Source organism: Selaginella moellendorffii, unplaced genomic scaffold (genome assembly GCF_000143415.4).
Source record: "Selaginella moellendorffii unplaced genomic scaffold, v1.0 SELMOscaffold_45, whole genome shotgun sequence".
Classification (NCBI taxonomy): Eukaryota; Viridiplantae; Streptophyta; class Lycopodiopsida; order Selaginellales; family Selaginellaceae; genus Selaginella; species Selaginella moellendorffii.
In genome coordinates, this window is record NW_003314306.1 from 801,982 (window position 1) to 820,642 (window position 18,661).

General features: G+C 48.3%; 8 protein-coding genes and 1 non-coding gene across 17 annotated transcripts in view; 5 read left to right on the forward strand and 4 right to left on the reverse strand.

Moving 5' to 3' along the window:
- The window catches only part of LOC9656563 (cyclin-dependent kinase F-3), a 2,412-nt gene extending 327 nt beyond the window's left edge, over positions 1-2,085 (forward strand). The window contains exons 2-14 of the mRNA XM_024685517.1: positions 7-147; positions 208-276; positions 336-425; positions 494-632; positions 690-792; positions 842-894; positions 947-1,013; positions 1,066-1,174; positions 1,223-1,288; positions 1,345-1,483; positions 1,532-1,657; positions 1,715-1,787; positions 1,851-2,085. Coding sequence (XP_024541285.1) covers positions 7-147; positions 208-276; positions 336-425; positions 494-632; positions 690-792; positions 842-894; positions 947-1,013; positions 1,066-1,174; positions 1,223-1,288; positions 1,345-1,483; positions 1,532-1,657; positions 1,715-1,787; positions 1,851-1,971 — 1,296 coding nt within the window. The 3' untranslated portion in view covers positions 1,972-2,085. The remainder of the gene's footprint in view (positions 1-6; positions 148-207; positions 277-335; positions 426-493; positions 633-689; positions 793-841; positions 895-946; positions 1,014-1,065; positions 1,175-1,222; positions 1,289-1,344; positions 1,484-1,531; positions 1,658-1,714; positions 1,788-1,850) is intronic.
- LOC112350052 (pentatricopeptide repeat-containing protein At4g02750-like) lies at positions 2,027-3,748 on the forward strand. Its single transcript, XM_024685518.1, has one exon. The coding sequence runs from the start codon at positions 2,027-2,029 to the stop codon at positions 3,746-3,748; it is 1,722 nt and encodes a 573-aa protein (XP_024541286.1).
- LOC112350087 (pentatricopeptide repeat-containing protein DOT4, chloroplastic-like) lies at positions 3,749-6,046 on the reverse strand. Its single transcript, XM_024685703.1, has 2 exons — positions 5,974-6,046; positions 3,749-5,920 (listed from the first exon to the last, which is right to left on the reverse strand). Exon 2 carries the CDS (start codon positions 5,875-5,877, stop codon positions 3,775-3,777), a length of 2,103 nt encoding a protein of 700 aa, XP_024541471.1. The 5' UTR covers positions 5,878-5,920; positions 5,974-6,046; the 3' UTR covers positions 3,749-3,774.
- Positions 6,047-6,201: 155 nt separating this feature from the next.
- On the forward strand, positions 6,202-8,620 carry LOC9655888 (protein TWIN LOV 1). Of its 2 annotated transcripts, XM_002980532.2 has the most exons (8): positions 6,202-6,304; positions 6,780-7,487; positions 7,540-7,753; positions 7,822-7,886; positions 7,941-8,020; positions 8,073-8,128; positions 8,183-8,246; positions 8,295-8,620. In XM_002980532.2, the coding sequence occupies exons 2-8, from the start codon at positions 6,944-6,946 to the stop codon at positions 8,454-8,456; spliced, it is 1,185 nt and encodes a 394-aa protein (XP_002980578.2). In that variant the 5' UTR covers positions 6,202-6,304; positions 6,780-6,943; the 3' UTR covers positions 8,457-8,620. The 2 variants fall into 2 exon arrangements, with proteins under 2 accessions (XP_002980578.2, XP_024541483.1); XM_024685715.1 differs by having other exon boundaries at positions 8,183-8,620.
- A 954-nt stretch (positions 8,621-9,574) lies between these two features.
- LOC9655889 (membrane protein PM19L) lies at positions 9,575-10,363 on the reverse strand. Its single transcript, XM_002980671.2, has 4 exons — positions 10,184-10,363; positions 9,914-10,082; positions 9,818-9,866; positions 9,575-9,756 (listed from the first exon to the last, which is right to left on the reverse strand). Exons 1-4 carry the CDS (start codon positions 10,317-10,319, stop codon positions 9,673-9,675), a joined length of 438 nt encoding a protein of 145 aa, XP_002980717.2. The 5' UTR covers positions 10,320-10,363; the 3' UTR covers positions 9,575-9,672.
- A 295-nt stretch (positions 10,364-10,658) lies between these two features.
- LOC9656564 (WAT1-related protein At4g19185) lies at positions 10,659-12,206 on the forward strand. The gene is made up of 7 exons (XM_002980533.2): positions 10,659-10,906; positions 10,963-11,025; positions 11,100-11,216; positions 11,268-11,481; positions 11,542-11,697; positions 11,769-11,920; positions 11,969-12,206. The coding sequence occupies exons 1-7, from the start codon at positions 10,716-10,718 to the stop codon at positions 12,078-12,080; spliced, it is 1,005 nt and encodes a 334-aa protein (XP_002980579.1). The 5' UTR covers positions 10,659-10,715; the 3' UTR covers positions 12,081-12,206.
- Positions 12,055-13,914, reverse strand: LOC9655890. Its single transcript, XM_024685716.1, has 6 exons — positions 13,851-13,914; positions 13,610-13,790; positions 13,263-13,557; positions 13,098-13,178; positions 12,966-13,038; positions 12,055-12,916 (listed from the first exon to the last, which is right to left on the reverse strand). Exons 4-6 carry the CDS (start codon positions 13,133-13,135, stop codon positions 12,260-12,262), a joined length of 768 nt encoding a protein of 255 aa, XP_024541484.1. The 5' UTR covers positions 13,136-13,178; positions 13,263-13,557; positions 13,610-13,790; positions 13,851-13,914; the 3' UTR covers positions 12,055-12,259.
- A 280-nt stretch (positions 13,915-14,194) lies between these two features.
- TRNAM-CAU lies at positions 14,195-14,266 on the forward strand. Its single transcript has one exon. It is a non-coding gene; the product is annotated as a tRNA-Met (tRNA).
- A 595-nt stretch (positions 14,267-14,861) lies between these two features.
- On the reverse strand, positions 14,862-18,571 carry LOC112350086 (putative pentatricopeptide repeat-containing protein At3g49142). 8 transcript variants are annotated; one of them, XR_002993635.1, is made up of 6 exons: positions 18,479-18,571; positions 15,795-18,425; positions 15,684-15,713; positions 15,424-15,607; positions 15,271-15,358; positions 14,862-15,217 (listed from the first exon to the last, which is right to left on the reverse strand). XR_002993635.1 is itself a non-coding variant. In XM_024685702.1 (2 exons), exons 1-2 carry the CDS (start codon positions 18,542-18,544, stop codon positions 15,879-15,881), a joined length of 2,613 nt encoding a protein of 870 aa, XP_024541470.1. In that variant the 5' UTR covers positions 18,545-18,571; the 3' UTR covers positions 15,624-15,878. The 8 variants fall into 8 exon arrangements, 1 of the variants encoding a protein (XP_024541470.1); XR_002993636.1 differs by having other exon boundaries at positions 15,679-15,713; XR_002993637.1 differs by lacking the exon at positions 15,684-15,713.
- Positions 18,572-18,661: the final 90 nt, after the last annotated feature.

Consider the following 18,661-nt stretch of genomic DNA (forward strand, 5'->3'; position numbering starts at 1 on the left):
ATGCAGAGGTATATCACAAAACTTTCTCACTCTCAGAGTTTTTTTCTTCCTTTTTTCTCCTTTAAAAGGTACCAAGTCATCAAACAAGTTGGAGATGGAACGTATGGCAGTGTGTGGAAGGCAATTGATCGATGTACGAATGAATTTGTAAGTCGAGCGCTTTTTTCTGGTCCAGTTTTACTTATTCTTGTACGTTTTGCGTTTCAGGTTGCAATCAAGAAAATGAAAACCAAGTTTCACGGATGGGAAGAATGCATGAATTTGCGGGAAGTGAAGGTCAGTTTCCTTGCTTTTTGTTTAGCATCGTGAATCTTATGCGGAAGTTTTGGCTTCAGTGTCTTCAACGCTTAGATCATCCCAATATTGTCCAGCTAAAGGAGGTGATCTGGGAACATGGAGAGCTGTTTCTTGTCTTCGAGTATATGGTAAAAAAATCTATTGATGGTTTCGTGACACGAACTTGTTTTTCCATTTTTTTTTTTTCAATTTGTAGGAATGCAACTTGTATCAAGTCATGAAGGACCGATCCAAGATGCTTTCGGAAGAGCGAATTAGGATCTGGAGTTTCCAGGTGCTTCGAGCATTGGACTACATGCACCAACATGGGATATTTCACAGAGATCTCAAACCAGGTTTGGTATTTTCATCTTTAGGCTTTCATGAGTTTGTAATGTATTCTGTTCCAACAGAAAACCTTTTAGTTTCCGATGAGGCTATCAAAGTGGCTGATTTTGGACTCGCTCGAGAAGTATACTCAGTGGCTCCATATACTGATTACGTTGCTACGAGATGGTAGTCCGTTTTTTTATAAGTCACTTCTAGATTAACGTTATCTTTTCAGGTATCGGGCGCCAGAGGTGCTTCTTCAGGCACCTTCTTACAGTTACGCAATTGGTATGTCCGCTATAAAGCTTGAGTTCCGTTATTCACCGTTATTTTTTGGCAGACATATGGGCAATGGGAGCCATTATGGCCGAGCTTTTCAATTTGCAACCTTTGTTCCCAGGAGCCAGGTGTGTAACTTGTGAAGCTTAGTCTGAGATTCTTAAAGTCCTGGTTTTGCAGTGAAGCAGACGAGATTTACAAAATATGTTCTGTTCTTGGCTCTCCGAACTATCACACTTGGCCGGATGGGATGCAACTCGCTGTTCGTAAAGGCTTTCGATTTCCTCAGGTGATGTTCAGCTCTTTCACGATTAGTTTTTGACGATTCCTTTGGCAGTTTGCGCCGGCGGGGCTGCAAAGTTTAATACCTTCGGCTAGCCCAGCTGCGGTGGACATGATATCTGTAAGTTTGTTTGAATATAGATCCACCAGAGCTAATGTAAATTGCTTTCCTTGCAGGCTATGCTGTGCTGGGATCCAAACAGGAGACCGACGGCGTATCAACTGCGACAGCATCCTTTCTTTTACCAGTTTGGCTTATGCATTCCTCCTCCGATTGAAAGGCCATACGTCATCACCATCGACCCAGACGAGCAAGGTAAAATCTTTTGAAACCAAACTCAAAACTCACGGCGAGCTCTGGCAGCTGATTATAACTACTACCGCCGAGGGCAGATTCACAATACAGGCTACAGCCAACCACTGCAAGAGCTAAGCTTATTCCCTTCTGGCAAGCTGAGAAACCAGCAGCATTCGAGTCTGGCTTCCAAAGGTAAGTTTGCGCTTTTGGTTTTTGGCTTGGAACTTAGCTAAAGTGACAACTTTGCAGCTTTCTCGTATGGTTTTCCTGATGTCATACCTTGCATCAAGCGGCCTGTGGCTGGACTTGGCATCAGCAGCAAGTAAGTGGAACTATGGATAAAATATCGAAAGGATGCTTGACGTGTTTGCTTCTTCTCTTCCAGGCATGTTTGCTCGGGTGAGGATCTAAGCTTGAGCACGGCAAGTGGTGGAGGTAGGAATCCAATGCTGCAATTTGGGGAGAATGACTACTTGGCTCTTCAAGTATACCAGGGATACCCGTGATGATCTTCTCAGCTTCTAGCAAAGGTTTCAAAGATATTAATGTTATTCCTAACAGATGACACATAAAGAAGACTATAAATCTATGGATCAAACAGAATGCCTTCGTCTAATCAATTCTTGTGGCAATCTTTCACGAGTCCGGGAAGTTCACTCGATCTTGAAACGCTCCCATGGAAACGCTCTTCTTGGAGATTCCTTTGTTTGTAACAAGCTCATTGAGATGTATGGCAAGTGTGGGAGCCCTGGCGATGCCAAGTCCGTGTTTGACGAGATGGGCTTCTCGAATTCCATCTCCTGGGGCGTGCTTCTCCTGGCATACACTCGAAATGGCCTCCTGGGCGATGCCAAACTCCTCTTCGACTCCATGCCTGGCAAGAACATCGTCTGCGCCACGACGATCCTCACTGCGTTTGCGCAATCTGGAGACGTTGCCAGAGCCAAGGAGGCCTTTGATTCCATGCCTTTGCACAATTTGGTGGCTTGGAATGCGATTCTAAGTGCCTTTGCCAGACATAGGCATTTGGAAATCGCGAAGGCGGTGTTTGATTCTATGCCGGAGCACGATCTCATATCGTGTACTACACTTCTCACAGCTTATACACAAGATTACTTTCTTCTTCACGCAGTGAAAACGTTTGAAACAATGCCAGAAAGAGATATAGTTTCGTGGACGGCAATGTTAACTGCATATGCCGTGTCCGGGAATCTTGAATCTGCGCATGATACTTTTCAAAACATGCCGGAGCGGAATCTCGTCTCGTGGAACGCCATGTTGGCGGCATATTCGCAAAGCGGGAATCTTAAAGAAGCTAGGAATCTTTATAGAGATGTCCCCGAGACGGATCTTGTGACCTGGAATCTCTTGCTCACTCTAGATGCCCAAAGCGGGAACCTGTCACTGGTAAAAGAAACTTTTGACGTGAAAATGCCCCAGCACAATCTGGTCTCCTGGAACGTAATACTGTCGTCATACTGTCAAGCTACGCGTATCGAAGACGCCAAATGTATTTTTGATTCTATACCATCACTCAACCTCATTTCTTGGAACACAATGTTGGCAGCATATACTAGAGCAGGGCATCTTGATGATGCTAAGTTCTTGTTTGAGAGAATGCCGCAGAAAGACATTCTATCCTGGACATCTATTCTGACTGCTGTTTCTCAAGAGGGTGATTTAGAGTGCTTTGAGTCTGTTTTCTATCGCATGCCAGCCAGAGATTCCTTCGCCTGGGCCACCATGGTTATGGCGTACACCCAAAACGGGCATCTTCGCAAAGCAAAATTTTGCTTTGATCGAATTCCAGTGTGGGATATCATCTCCTGGACTTCTGTTCTTGCGAGTTTTACTCACAAAAGAAACCCCGCAGAGTCTCTACACCTCTTTGGATCGATGGAGATGCTGGATCCTCCAGACCAAGCTTGCTTCACGTCAGTTTTGATCTCTTGCAGCCACGGAGGCAAGGTTGAGTCGGGAAGATCCTGTTTCCTTTCCATGAGAATGAACTATGGGATCCAACCCACAAGGCAGCATTTTTGCTGCATGGTGGATCTTCTAGCCAGAGCTGGGCATCTGGTGGAAGCCCAAGAACTCATCACAAACATGCCTTTTGTTCCTGATGCTTTCGACTGGACTTGCTTGCTCTCGAGCTGTAGAAGCTACAGAGACTTTGATCAAGGTGGCGAAGCTGCGAAACAAGCGATCTCCATGTTTCCAACCGGAGAAGCTGCGTATGTTTTGCTGGCAGCGAATACCATTCAAGCTCTTCATCCCGGATGAATCACTTTGGCAAGAGTGTGAAATTTCTACCAGTACTCACCACAGGAGCAAGTTCCATCCCTGTAAACATGGAGCCTGCTTGCGTCCCGGCAGACAATGCTCCGCCCCTCCACCCTCGAGATAAACCCAAGAACTTCATGACACTCGTCGCAAACTCTCAGATTCTTGCTGATCCGGATCGTCGTTCCAGGAGCCGTGTTGACGAGCGCGCAAGCCACAGCGATCCTCTCGCAGTGCCCGCACAGCGACACCATCTTCTCGCCACCGCCACCCTCGAAACCCCGAAGAACATCCCGCAACTTCGCCGCGATCTCCAGACTTTGGGGATGGTTCTCGAGATCCCCGGCCATGAAGCAGTGAACTATACCAGATCTGTCGCTCCACCAGCATCGCCCAGCTTGTTTCCAGTCGCCGCAATCCCTCCGGAGCCACTCCACTCGAAGCTGCTCGCTCCACATCCCTGTGCTCGCGTACAAGCTCGACATCAAGAGATAGACCGCCGTGTCTCGCCGATCCAACCGAATCAAGCTCTCAAACGCGATCCTTCCCACGGCCACATTTTTCCACTTCTTACACGCCGCCAGGAGCGTCCTCCAAGTCACTGTGCTTGGCTCGAAAGGCATGGCTTGGATCAAAGCGAGAGCGTCGTCTACCCGGTTTGCTCTGCCGCGGATATCAACCATGCAGTGGTAGTGCTCGATGCTTGGAGTGACCGCAAACTTGGAGCTCATCGATCCAAACCAAGCCTCGCCAGTCTCCACTAAACCAGCGTGGCTGCAAGCGCTGAGTATGCACAGCAGCGTGATCCCGTCAACTTCCAACCCCTCGTCCACCATTCCATGGAAGAGATCAAACACTCCTTTGGTATCGCCCTGGCGGCCATAGCCAAAGAGAAGCGCCGTCCAAGTTACCGAGTCTCGGGACGAGAGTGACTCAAAGATCCGGTGTGATTCATCCATGCTTCCACAGCGAGAGTGGAAATCAAGCACGCAGCTCGCGAGCCCTGCCTCGTTTTCCAGACCAGTCCGGCAAACTTCAGCGTATATCTTCTTCCCCGCGTCGAGAGCTACGAGGATCTCACAAGCTTTGAGCCCAGCGGCGAAAGTTCTCGCGTCTGGAGCGTATCCTTCGAGCTTCATGCGCGAGAAGAGCTCAAGGGCGGCATCGCCATGGCCGTTCTCGGCGTAGCCGAGGATGAGAGCGTTCCAGGAGACCAAACTTCTCGAAGCCATCCTCTCGAAGACACCCCGAGCATCGATCACGCTCCCACACTTGCAGTACATATCCACGAGCGTGTTGGAGACGAAGGTGGTCATCTCCCTGCCGAGGATCATCTCGGCCTTGCGGTGGATCTCTCTCCCTCTCTCGAGGCTCAAAACTTTCACGACTCTCCCGTCGATCTGCTCGCCGGTTTCCTTCTCGGCCAGATTCGAGCAAGCCTTGAGCGCCGCGAGGAAAGTTCTAGCGTTTGAAACGCAGCCTCTTTGTTCCAATCCTTTCAGCAAATCCATAGCCGCGACTTCTTCTCCATTTTCGGCAAGTACCAGCATCAAAGCGTTGCAAGAGACCAGATCGTGCTGAGGCATGCTCGCGAAAACTCTCCGAGCGTCGCCCAAGCTCCCACACTTGGAGTAGAAGGTGACGAGAGCGCTCGCCAAGAACAAGCTCGAGCATCCATCCTTCACAGCCCCGTCATGGACCTCCATCCCCTTCTCCAGAGCTCTAACTTTCACGATCCTTCCATCGGCCAGCTTCTTCCCAGGCTCTCTAGCGGTCAGGCTCGAACAAGCTCTCAATCCAGCCAGGTAGCTCGCGGCATCTAGACGAATCCCGGAAGAAGTCCTGAAACTCGAGAAGAGCTTGATCGCGAGCTCTGGCTCATCGTTGTCTACGTAGCCATTGATGAGCGCTGTCCAGGCGATCACGTCGTGGTTCTCCATCTCGTCGAATGCTCGCTGCGCTTCCACCATGCTGCCACACTTGGCGTACATATCGATCATCGTGTTCGCGACTACCGCGCATTTCTTCGCTGAGTCACCAATCCCGGAAGCCTCCATCTCCGCGTGTGCTCTCCTCGCCCTTTGCAAGTCCCTGGACATGGCGCAGCCCTTGAGCGTGGCGATGAGCATGGAGATCTTGGTCCTCTCCTTTCGAATCGCGGCGGCCTGGTCACTTGCAAGGAGATGGAGGTGAGAGATCGAGGATTTCTTGTAGATAGCACTTACATTGTGAATTGGAGGCCATCGCCAGGGAGAGACGCGCCCTCATGGATCCATCGCAAGCGAATGGGCTGTGCCCATCGACGCATTCTATAAACCCTAAACCTAAGTCCATGCCACGTAGGTGCCAAGTGTGCTATTTGACCGTAATTGACCGTCGGTCGTTGACTTTCTTTGAAACGACGAATATGCCACACGTGTCTCAAGGAAGCCCGTGAATATAGGGCTTGCAGTTTTGCCTCGCTAGTGATCTAGGAGAATAATCGTCGTGCGTGGCGCATTCCTGTGTCGGGGCTCGCGATTTCTACGCGCCGATCATTCCACCGGCGCCACAAAGGTTATCTGGATCTAGTCGGCATTCCTGCTCCTCTTCTTGCTAGTGATCGGATTCCAGCTACAGTCGCTCGCGATTGCGAGGTTTCTTGCGAAATATTTGCTGTCGAGTGTCGAATTCGTCATTCCGGAGCTCGGCCGATTCGCCGCTCGCGGGATTTCTTGAAAGCTCCTCTTCCTAGTCTCGGATTCTTCATTCTCGTTCCTCTCTCGGATCCACGGTACCGACGTTTGTGAGGTTTTCTTGCTTCCTAGAGTCGAATTCGTTCCCCTTGCTCCCAATTTTTGTGGGATTTCTTTGACTTTGTGGTCGAATTTCGCATTCTTTCTCTCCTCTTCTAGCGATCGCTGTCGAGATTTCTTGAGCTGGGAGAGTGATCAGCGGCATTTCCCATGGAAGATTTCTTGCAAGATAGAGTGTCAGCAAATTTGTACTGGTCTTTATCCGAGACTTAACTTTTATCGTTTACTTCTCGCAGGGTAAAGTTACTCAAACTCAAAGATAAGCTGGCGCGGCGACTAGATTTTTTCTTTTAGATTGCGTTCCGTGAATCACGCAATCTCGGCCACCGATCACAGGCCGAGAATCAAGCTTTGACGATCTCCATCGATCTCTTTACGGGGGGCCACACCACACGTATGGATGGCGCTACAAAATGGATCCCTCCTTTCATCAGACCGGAAATGTGTGAGGAGCCCGCGCATGAAGAACCACAAGCTCATCGTCTCCCAGTCCTTGATCCGCTCCTACCGCGCCAGTATCCAGGATGAGCTCCAGAAGCACGCCTACAACTTCGTCCTCTGCGACCCAGGCCTTCCGGACCATCCCATTGTCTACGCCAGCGATGGTTTTCTCGAGATGACGGGGTATAGCAGGGACGAGGTCCTGGGAAGGAACTGCCGGTTTTTGCAAGGCCGGGACACGGACAAGCGGGCTATCGTCGAGATACGAGAGGCGATTCGTGAAGAACGGGACTGTCAGATCAAGATCCTGAACTACACAAAGGCTGGCAAGCCGTTTTGGAACCTGTTCCATTTGGCGCCCGTCTTCTCGCAGCAGGATGGCCGGGTGGTGCATTTCGTGGGAGTTCAACTTCCCATATCTTCGAAGCTTGCGGCTCGCAAGGACGGGCATTTGACGGGGCTGGAACTTTCGTTTGACGAGCTCGAGTTTGAAGAACATTTTGGTAAGGCTTTTGTTGTTTCTTTTGCTTGAACGATGAATCTGTTCACCCGCAGATAACCCCTCGTGCAAGAATTATCACTTGAGCGAGGAAGACAAACAAAGAGCTTTCGCGGCAGTCAAGGCTGTGCTACAGGAGCTGGCCAACTCGAGCTGCAAGGGAGTCAGTTCTATGAGAAGTAAGTCTTTCTCCGAGGGTGTGATCCCTCCAGGATTCGTGGCCACCTCGTTGTTGTTGGCTCTAACTAGAATCCCACACAGTTTCGTCCTGTAAGTTCAGTAGCTCTCTCTTTCGCTTTCGTTTTTGTCTTGAGGCTTGATATAGTTTGTTTTTGCAGAACAGATCCTCATCTTCCTGATATGCCGATCGTACACGCGAGCCTTGAGTTTCTGGAGCTAACAGGTTTTGTTCTACTTTAAATGTAGAATTCTAATGCATGGCCATGAAACCGTGCAGGATACACGCGAGAAGAAGTCATTGGTCGGAATTGTAGATTCTTGCAAGGACCTGACACTGATCTAGCGCCAATCGAGGAGGTAAACTTTGTTGAAGCTACAAGTTTCCTGCTTCATCCTTATCTTTCGTCAGCTACGATCGAGTATATCTGAGGGGCAAACTTGCACTGTCCGCATTCTAAACTACAGGTAACATTCTCCTCTCGGCCTGTTAATAAACGACTTGATAATCCTTGCTACCAGGAAGAACAAGGAACCCTTCTGGAACTCCTTACACATTTCTCCGGTGCGAAACTCAAGTGGAAAGGTTGTAAGTCTATTTCTTACGCACTCCTTGAAATGTTCTCCTTTTCAGGTAGCATACTACGCGGGAATTCAAGTAGCTGTATCTCATTCTAGCGAAGAGGACGAAGGGAGAGCTCGTATGCAGCAGTTGGGCACTTTGGGAGCTATAAAGGTGGCAGTGAGAAGCATACAGACTGGGGCGGTACTGCGAAAATCGAAAACCATAAGTTGAAAACATATCAACGCGATTTGTGAAAATGTGATCACAGGTTTGTAATGTTTTGGATTTGAGATCAGGCAACCTTTCGTTGCTCCTTTGAAGTAAAATTTTCTCCAAGCCAAAACTTATAACAAGGAAAAATGCAAAAATAAACTCTCTGTGTGTGCTTGTTTATATATATATAATAATTTTGCCTAAGTTAGTATGTAGATTGTTAATTTAGGACATTTACTCTTATATCCCTCACAAAATGATGTTTAAGTTTAAGGTTTTTTTAATTTTTATTATTAATAATAAAATATATATAAATTAGAGGGAAGAAAAGTGTGGCACTTATTATTTTACGAATAATTTTTTTTAGATGGTTATTGATTAGCTAATTGATATTAGCTTAAAATTGTTATACTTTATAGCTTTCTAAAAAAAATATTAGAAATGAATGATATGTTCAGAAAATAGTTACTTAAAAAAATGGCATCTTTATAATTAATCATTTATAATATTCAAATGAATATCTCTATTTTTTATTATTTAATTTTAATAACATTTTTTATCAATTGCTATAATGTAAATTTTTCTCATAGAATTACTAAATTTATAAAACTTATTCAATGTTATTATAATCTTTGATTGTTCTTCTGCATTAAACCATAACCTGTTTACTATGAGTTTGTTTCTTCCATGTGGATGAAGAAGATTGAAATTCTCTTGTTTGGAAGTTCATTTATAGAGTGCTCACAAAAAGTAAATAAATGTGATATCTAACATTTTTATTCTTGTCAAAGTTTATATTAAACATTTATTTTAATTTCACAAAATCAAAATTATACTTCCCATTATTAGGAAAAATGCTATTACAAACTGTATGTTTAGCATCATAAGAATTTTTCTACAAATATAATAGCCTAAATTATTAAAAGATGTAAATTGAAAAACTATAGAATAGTCAAAGAATTAATTTTGTAAACATTTAAACTCATGCAAGTAAGAAATTGTTTTTTCTGTTAGTGATTTTATATATCCTTATGCTTTCAGGATAACTTCATGCCCATGTACGGTTGTCCCCAGGCTAAATGTAAACGATTAAATTTCCTCAGTTCTTTTATCAACTTGAAAATGCTAAAATGTGGTAACTGCTAAGATTTTGGCTAAAATTTTCGTTAGAGCGGGGTGGAATTTGATACATGGCACAGATCAAGCACTGGAGTAGCCTGCATTGTTCGTTCTTTCACGATTCATACTCTAGAACAAGGAAGAGTACGTAGAAAAGTTGTGTTCCTCCCGCTACAATCGCCAAGGCCTCAAGAATTTTCTGCAAGCATCCAAGAAATCGAGTTTGGGAGAAAGAAAAGAAGGGAGAAGATTTCACTTACCAGTCTATCCTGTTTGACAGAACCCAGGATGATGTGCTTGGCAGAAAAGCTGTCAAAAAAGAAGTGGGTTGTAGGTAAATCTTCTTAGAACTATACCCAGCGGCAAGAAGTAAGAGGACGAGGGCGATGACTCCCACGCACACTGCTCCCACTATAGTTTCATGCTTATGATGCCTGGCATGTAACAGTCCTATCATGGCCGATGCCACTCCCACTGCGGCGGCTGTGAGGGAGAATCTCACCAAGTCGAAGATGGCGTTGTTGTCTACACACATTTTCCATGGAGGATTCATGAGAGTGTGTGTGTGTGTGTGTGTGTGTGAGAGAGAGAGAGAGAGAGAGAGAGAGAGAGAGAGAGTTTCTTACCTGCTAGCGCGGAGAGGTCATTGAGTTGATGGTTTACTTCAAAGCTTGCCAGGCCCAAGAGCGTGAGATCAGCAGAAAGAGCTAGAACCAGCAAAGCCAGCAGAGGAGATGAGCTTTTTCCTCGCTTCATTGCCATATTCCTACTCTTCTCTTTGAATCGATCTTCTAGCCGCAAATTCTATAAGATTTCCAACAAATTTATCACAAACACCACCTATTTCTTTCTTTTCTTTCACTCCCTCTTGCAAGCCCCCAAACATTTCTTTTATACCGAAGCTCGACGATCAGAATTTTGGAACTTCCTGTCCTCGCCCCTCGTATGCATCGTGCCGTACCTATGCATTTCTGCGTGTGAGAGGAACAGTACACTATAGAGTGCTTTGAATGTTTAGTGAATATGCCCTTCAACGGTCAACACGAGCATTATCTCCTAGTCAACGCAAAATAAACGTGGGGCATTTGCAAGATCTAGGCATGGCGCTTCTCTTCTCTTTCCCCATTGATTTCTCCAAAAGCGAGGAATTGGATCGAGATGGCGACTGGTGGTGGCACTGATCGGCGAATCGTGCACGGTGTGCTCATCTTCACCCAGATCACATTCGGCATCACTTACGTTCTCAACAAGGTTGCTCTCAACAATGGCGTCAACAAGATCGTCTTCTCGGTCTACCGGGATATCGTGGCCATCTTGTTCTTGGCACCTCTTGCTTACTTCACCGAAAGGTATGAAATCTATAGCTTCAATGTCTTGCGATAGTTTCAACCCACTCAAACATCAGGAATGAGAGGACCCAGCTCAATGCCAAACTTTTCAGCGCCGTGTTTCTTCTGGGATTCATCGGGTAATCTATGAGTTCTCCAGCGGTGAAAGTTCACGTTTCATTCTTCTTCGTTTTTTACCTTTCTATTTTCACAGGGTCTATGGTGCACAGCTTCTAGTGCTTACTGGACTCTCATTGACATCGTCTGGCTTTGTATCTATCATGCAAAGTGTAACTCCCGTGTGTGCTTTTCTCATTGCCATGGTTTTCAGGTACGTTACTTTTGTATGATCTTCTCAAAAAGCTTTCGATCTTGCCTACAGGCTGGAACACATTCGAGTCAAAAGGATAGACGGCCAGGCTAAACTCTTGGGAGTGATACTGTCGATCGCAGGAACTTTCATAGCCTCGGTCTTTAAAGGCCACGCAGTTGTTGGAGCAAGCAATGGTTTCACTTTAGATCTCTCGCCTTGGAACCTCGGTGCACTTGTCCTTGCTGCAAACAGCTTGTGCATTGGAGCTTACATAAATCTACAGGTTCGTAGTTCTTGCAAAGTTTGCGATCACTGGTATCGATTGTTTTCTTCTTTTCGATAGGCGCCAATTCTCAAGCACTATCCAGCACCATTTTCATTGACAGCACTCTCGTACGTTTGTGGAATGGTCTGCCTAGCGGCCACAGGAGCGTTTACAGTAAATCTGTCGGTTTGGGGGATCACCAAGCTTGTAGATGTGATTGCTTTCACTTACGCGGTACGTAAGATCAGCTTTCTTCTTCATTGTTTGCCAGTTCGTGAATTTATCATCTCTTCTTTCTTGTTCAGGGAATCGTTTCTTCGGGCTTAAACTTCGCATTGCAGACGTGGTGCGTCCACAAAGTCGGGCCTTTCTTAGTTATCGCGTATTTTCCCCTCCAGGCCATTGTTGCAAGCTTCCTAGCATTCATATTCTTGAAAGACTCCCTCTTCCTTGGAAGGTAAAATAGACCACTTTGGAGGTTCTTACCTTTTCTTCTTTTCCCCAGCATTGTTGGCGGACTACTTATCGTATCAGGACTCTACCTTGTGACATGGGGACAAGTCAAGCAAAAAAAGCTAGACGCTCGAGAAGAACCCACAGAACCTTTGATCGCCTAGATTTATATCACAGTTAACTCTGAAAGGATCCTGACGAGGCATTCAGAACACCCGTTCTTTCATACCTGTGAATGAAAGAAACAGATGATCACGAACATTCAAGAAACAACATTCCTCACCTGGAAATCAATCTAGGGGTCTAGAGAGCACGAAAGAACTCTGAAACCAGTTCTTCTTTGTCATCTCTGGTTGAATCCCAAAGCAGCAGCGGCACCAAATCCCGATAGCTGTGCTCGGTGGCTCGACTTTGGGCTCTTGCTTCGCCTCAAGCGCTCTGGCACTGGCGACTTCGCTGATCCCAGCCGCAAAGAATCATATACGTCGCTGCTAGACTTCAGCTTGCCACGGTCCATCAGCCCCGTGCTTGACAAATCCTGGCTTGGAAACTCCACTCCTTTCCAGGCCACCGATCTCGCCGGCTTCAACAGTGGTTTCTTCGTGCCGGTCATCCAGTCGTAATGGTTGTCCATGCCTTGGAGCTCGGAGAATACCTGTGTCACCGAAGGAACGACTCTAACTTCGTCCTCTTGCAACACCGATCTCCTCCGGAGTGGAATGGACGGCGTTGTGGGACGATCCCTGGCCTTGTCGTCACTCGAGCTCTCGGTGTATTTGGCAGAGACCGGAAGTGGAGCTGGCTCGATGTCTATGTCTGGTTCTGGTGTCTTGTTTACGCGGCGGCCGTGATATATCTCCTTGGCTCTTGGAGAATCGAGTAAGGCCACTGCGCAGGACTTCTGGTTGCCTCGGATGCAATCGCAAACTCGGCTCTGGACCCTCATGTCATCCGGACATGAACTGTCAAAGTATGCGTTGTAGATCACAAACTGATTAGCCTGCGAGAGAAAAAAAAGCTCCGAGACAGAAAATATGAAAGCAGCAAACCTGAGGATAAAATCTTTTCAGGTTGTAATGCTTAGCGAGGAACGAGAGAAGTTTTTGTGATGGTCGATCGTAACTGAAACCGCAAAGTTCCATATCAGCTGCGGTTTAAACAAGGAGAAAAGCAAAAATTACCCGATCTGGTACGCAAGTTTCTTCGTATGAACAAGCATGGCGTCGAAAATCTGCCGACCAAGACCGATTCTGTTCTATGACCTTGTCAAAATTAGAAGAACAACTTAATCTCTGAACTGAGCCGAGAGAAAGAAAAAAGAAACGACGAGAGAAAGAGGAGAATACCTTTGGCACGAAACGTGGACATAGAAATCCAGCACGCACAATGGATTGATCTCCACGAGAGCACCGCACTCCTTCCGGATGAACAAGTTCTTCTGCCCAACTTTGAGCAGCCCCTTGACGAGGATCACGTCTTTGCTCGGCCCGCTGCTCGTGAGGAGGTATAGAGCCTGCGAACCCAGACGAATGCGCTCGTAGTCTGTGATGGGAACTTTCAACTTCTGTGCCTGCGCTGACAGCCTTCCCATATCGTCGATCACTCTTCTCATATCTTCCTTCTCGGCAGGATTCAAGCGACCTGGACGAAGAGAGAAAACTGTTAAAAGTTGCCAAAGCGCTCTTCAAGTTACCAAGCTTTTGGCCGTCCCAAATCGTGACTCTAGCTCCTTGCGGTCCACTCTTTAAACAAGCGATGCAGTTCTGTGCCTCCATGCCAGGATCACCTCTTTAAGTTCCAGTTTGTTCCATGATAGCAGGGACGAAACACGTCGCGTGGAGAGCCCTAGAAGCTCTCATCGTCATCCCAAACAACTGAAAAAACAAAACAAAACCGTTAAAGTTAGTTACCTCCGCGTCCGAACTAAACAATACCTTTGCAGGTAATCGCGCAGTCCGGCAAATTATAGAAGTAGCTTTCGCGCAAGCTATGGTACAAATCCACCACGCACATAAAAGCATTAACAATTAAATTTAACAATTTAGAAAATCCGTTAGAAGAATTAGGCTATGATACATACTCTACCTTTGAAGCCAGAGTTTCATGGTACCGCGCGTGAAAAAGAAAGGACAGGAGCTCGCAACAGCTTACATTTCTTTCTCTCATGGGGGCGATGCCATTGTGCGATATCATTCCTGTCGATAGAAATCTTCTGCCCTAAAATGTGATCACAAAAGATATGTTGAAGATTTAAGCGATGAGTGTTTAACATGATCAGATCAGAGTGGCGCAGCGGAAGCGTGGTGGGCCCATAACCCACAGGTCGGAGGATCGAAACCTCTCTCTGATAAACCGAACAATCTAAGTTTGGTAGTGGGTTTTGACCAATCTTCTGAGATGGGTTTGTGGAATATAATTTTGGTTGATGTAACTACCTAGATTGTCGACGTCTGGGGTTTTGCGTCTACCAATCTTCTGAGAATTGCTTGGAGATGGGGTTGTCGACAGGAGCTTGCTTGGCCCTTTTCTGCTTCTTACTGTGCTGCCAAGCCTCAGGTATCATCACCCCATTCCTCGCAGAGTTTCATACTCGCCGTCAATGCACGATCGCAGGGGCCGATGAGGAGACTCTTCCAAGTTAAAGCTCGTAAGTTCTTCTTCTCCTGTCTTGGTCTCTTGCTTCGATCCCTGCTAAGCTCTCCACTTTCGTTTTATCGATGGCTTTCCACTTTACTTGGAGGCTCTTCTCCCAGTTCCATAATAACTTTCTCGGTTTAACTGAGCCGTTGGGGGTTAAGGCTTAACTAAACCCCTTATGTAGAAGAGAGACGCAATATTTTTCAAGTGATCAACCCTGGGAAGACTGGCCAGCCCAGGGACCTGAGGGATAGTCTTGTAGAGCCGATCCCGGGTTCGAACCCACCCGAAGAAGAGGGACCCTCAAATAAAACAAACTGATCACTCCTTTTATTTTCCCAAGCATGTCGGGGCACGGATTCGAACACATCACTCTTTCGTACTTGGCCGAATTTGGTGCTTCGCATTGTTTGATCTACACGTCCTGAAAGAACTGCCGACGAGGATCTCTCAAGCTTGCGATGGTGGCGCGCTTCGCACTTCAAATCACTCCGCAAACTTTAATACATCAGAGAGAAACTGGACACTTGTTCTAGCCTTGGCGGATTCTGTGTAGGGAGACGAACATGTTCCATGTTTTCAAGGATGGGAGGTGCTGCTGCGGCTGTTCTATCCAGGAGATCATGCAAGTCGCTCTGTGACAGTCGTCGCAAGTTCTCAGTTTCTGCACGATTTATCCCCGATGTAGTGTTGATAACAGCACAGAAGATTCCTTACCTGCCTCGAGCTCCTCCTTTGCAATCTCTTCGGGTGTCTTTAGCCTATCCGAAGTCTGTGCGTGTATTTCAAATGCCATCTCCATCAGCTTGTCGAGTCAACGTTAGCACAAATATATAAAAGCAAAGTATTGCAGGGAAGTCTGCCAAGTACCTACTCAGTATCTTGCGAGTGGATCGAGCTTTGGGGAGAGACGCGACCTTTACAAGTCTTCCATCCGCTTTCTTCTTTCCCGGCCAAGCGAATGCAAGCTTTGAGAGCAGCGATGTGGCTTCCGTCTGGAGCACCGTCCGTGAGGCTCCGGTACATGATCTCAATCACATTTATTCACCAAGTCCTGCAAAACACCGAAGTAAGAATCACACAGAGATTTCCAAGTGACAATAGCCACGGTCGCTCCTCTCTCACTTTACCACTTTCTAGTACAACCCCATCACCAAGTCCTGCAAAACACCAAAGTATATACAAAGACTTCCTCTGCCTGGAATAACGTAAGCTTAAACAAAGACAACGAGGAAACTTACCAAGCCTCCAAACAGTCGTCGACGAAGGGGTGGCGCGTTTCGCATTTCCAATCACTCCTCGAAACAGCAACACCTACGCTTCTTCTACCAGTAGCCTCCACAGCAGCACCTCCCATCCTCGAAAACATGGAACCTGTTCGTCTCCCTGCACAGAATCCGCCGCTCTTCTATCCGGGAGATCATGCAAGTCGCCCTGTGGCAGTCGTCGCAAGTTCTCAGGTTCTTCACGATCCGGACTGTCGCCCCCGGCGCAGTGTTGATAAGAGCACAGGCGATGGCGAGCCTCTCGCTATGCCCGCACAGGACATCCTCCTTGTCCTCGTCGGACGTGCTTCGCAGCACACTCCCCACGTCCGCGACGTATCCTTGCTCTTTCATGGCCACCAGGAGATCGTCCAGCTTCGCCCGGATCTCGTCAATCTGTGCGTGGCTAGAATCACCAGCCGAGAACTTATGCACCACTCCCGCGCTGTCCGTCCACCAGCTGCGACCCTGTCCAGGCTTTCTCCAAGCTCCAGCACTGATCCTCATTGTCTCGATCCTGGCGTGCTCCTCCCACATTCCCAGGCTCCAGTATATCTGTTCCATCAGGATATAGACTCCAAACTCGGAGTCGTCCAGCTTCAGTAGATTCGCGAAAGCGAGCTCGCCAAGCACCACATTCTTCCACTTCCGGCAAGCACCGAGGACCGTCCTCCATGTCACCGCAGTCGGCTCGAAAGGCATCGATCGTATGAGTTGCACGGCAGCGTCCAGCTGGTTGGCACGGCAAAGTATGTCGAGCATGCAGTGGTGGTGCTCGAAGCCGGGAGAGACGCCATATCTGGAAGCCATCGAGCTGAAGAGACCCCGGCCTTTGCCCACGAGGCCGGCATAGCTGCAAACCGCGAGCACGCACAGCAAAGTCACGCTGTCCGCCTTGAAGCCTTCGTCCAGTATCTCGTGAAAGAGATGGAACACCTGGCTTGCCTCGCCTTGGCGGCTGTATCCTGCTATAAGCGTCGTCCATAGCACAATGTCCTTGGCGATGGAAACGTCGAAGACTCGTTGAGCAGCGTCCAGGCTCCCGCATCTCGCCAATGCGTCGACCATGGTGTTGGATAGAATCACGTCATTCTCGTAGCCACCTCTACAGACTTCACCATAGATGACCTTCGCGTTCTCGAGTGCCAAAACGCTGCCGCATGCTTTCAACACGGCCGCAAAGGTCCGAGCGTCGGGCTCGCATCCTCGAGGTCTCATACGCCGGAAGAGCTCCAAAGCCATCTCGCCTTCACCGTTCTCGGCGTATCCCAGCAGTAGCGTTGTCCACGAGACTGATGTCTGGGAGGGAATGCTGTCGAAGACACGGTGAGCATCGGCCAAACTCCCACACTTCGCGTACAAGTCCACCAGCGTGTTGATGAAGAAGTAGTCTGCGCAGCCGCTTCCCTCGGCCTGCGAGTGAATCCGCATCCCCTTCTTCAGGCACTCGAGCTTCACAAGCTTCCCGTCGACTAGCTCGCCTTGCTCTTTCGCAGCCAGCTCGTTGATAGCATTTAGCGCCGCAACGAAAGTCCTGGCGTCTGGTGCGCAAGCTTCCGGCCTCATGCTCGAGTAAACCGCTAGAGCCATTTCACCATCGCCATTCTCGACGTATCCCAGTATCAGCGACGTCCAGGAAACCACGCTGTGGCACGACATCCGGGAAAACACGCGGTGAGCGTCGGCCATGCTTCCACACTTGGAGTACATGTCCACAAGTGAGTTTGAGACGAACGTGTGTGTGTCACAGCCGAGCTTGGACGCTTCGCGGTGCACGGCCATTCCCTTTTCAAGTGATTCCAGCTTCACCATCTTTCCAGTGACCAGCCTCCCTTGTTCTTTCGCTGCCAGCGTCATGCAAGCCTTGAGCGCCGCGACGCAAGTGAGGGCGTTTGGCTGGCAGCACTGCGCGATCATCCGGAAGAAATGCTCGAGAGCCACATCTCCTTCCCCGTTCTCAGCGTAGCCCAGTATCAAAGTCGTCCAGGACACCACGTCGTGGTGAGACATCCTGGAGAAGATCCTGCTAGCTTCTGTCATGTGGCCACACTTCGCGTAGAAATCCACGAGCGTGCTCGCGACGAAGATATCCGACTCCCAGCCGGCCTTGGAAGCCTGCGTGTGGATCGCGATCCCTTTGCCGAGAGACGCGATCTTCACAAGTCTTCCATCTGCTTGAGCGGTCCCTTCCTCTTTCCCGGCCAAGCGGATGCAAGCTTTGAGAGCAGCGATGTAGCTTCCACCGTTTGGAGAGCAGCCGCTAGACTCCATCCTCGAGAAGAGCTTGAGAGCAGCGTCTTCTTCTCCCTGTGACGCATAGCCCAGTAGCAGGGAGTTCCAGGAGACCACGTCTCGCGACTGGATCCTATCGAACACCCGGCGAGCCTCCACCAAGCTCCCACACTTGGCGTACATGTTTACCAGGCTGTTTGCCACGAAAACGTTGGAATCGTAGCCCCTTTCCATGGCCTGCGCGTGAACTCTCTTCCCCCTCTCCAGATTCTTGGCGCTCGCGCACGATCGCAATGCCGCCAGCACCGAGAAGACGCTGCTCGCTTCCGCCTTGTCGTGCCGAGAGCCAACCACGATTTCACATACCGCGGCATTCTGCAAGAAAAATCGCTCGGATCGAATCTCGGACCGGAAATCCTCACACTTACATGATAGAATCGCAATGCGATCCAGCGCCAGCTCCTGCGTGATGAGCGCCTGGAGAGATAGCGCATTTCGCGCGAGATAGAAACGAAACAAACGTTTCCTCCATAGCCACGAAGAGCCCTAGATTTGGTGCGAATATCCTCTAGCTATCCAACGGCGAGGATGGGGTCCATATAATCTTCTTT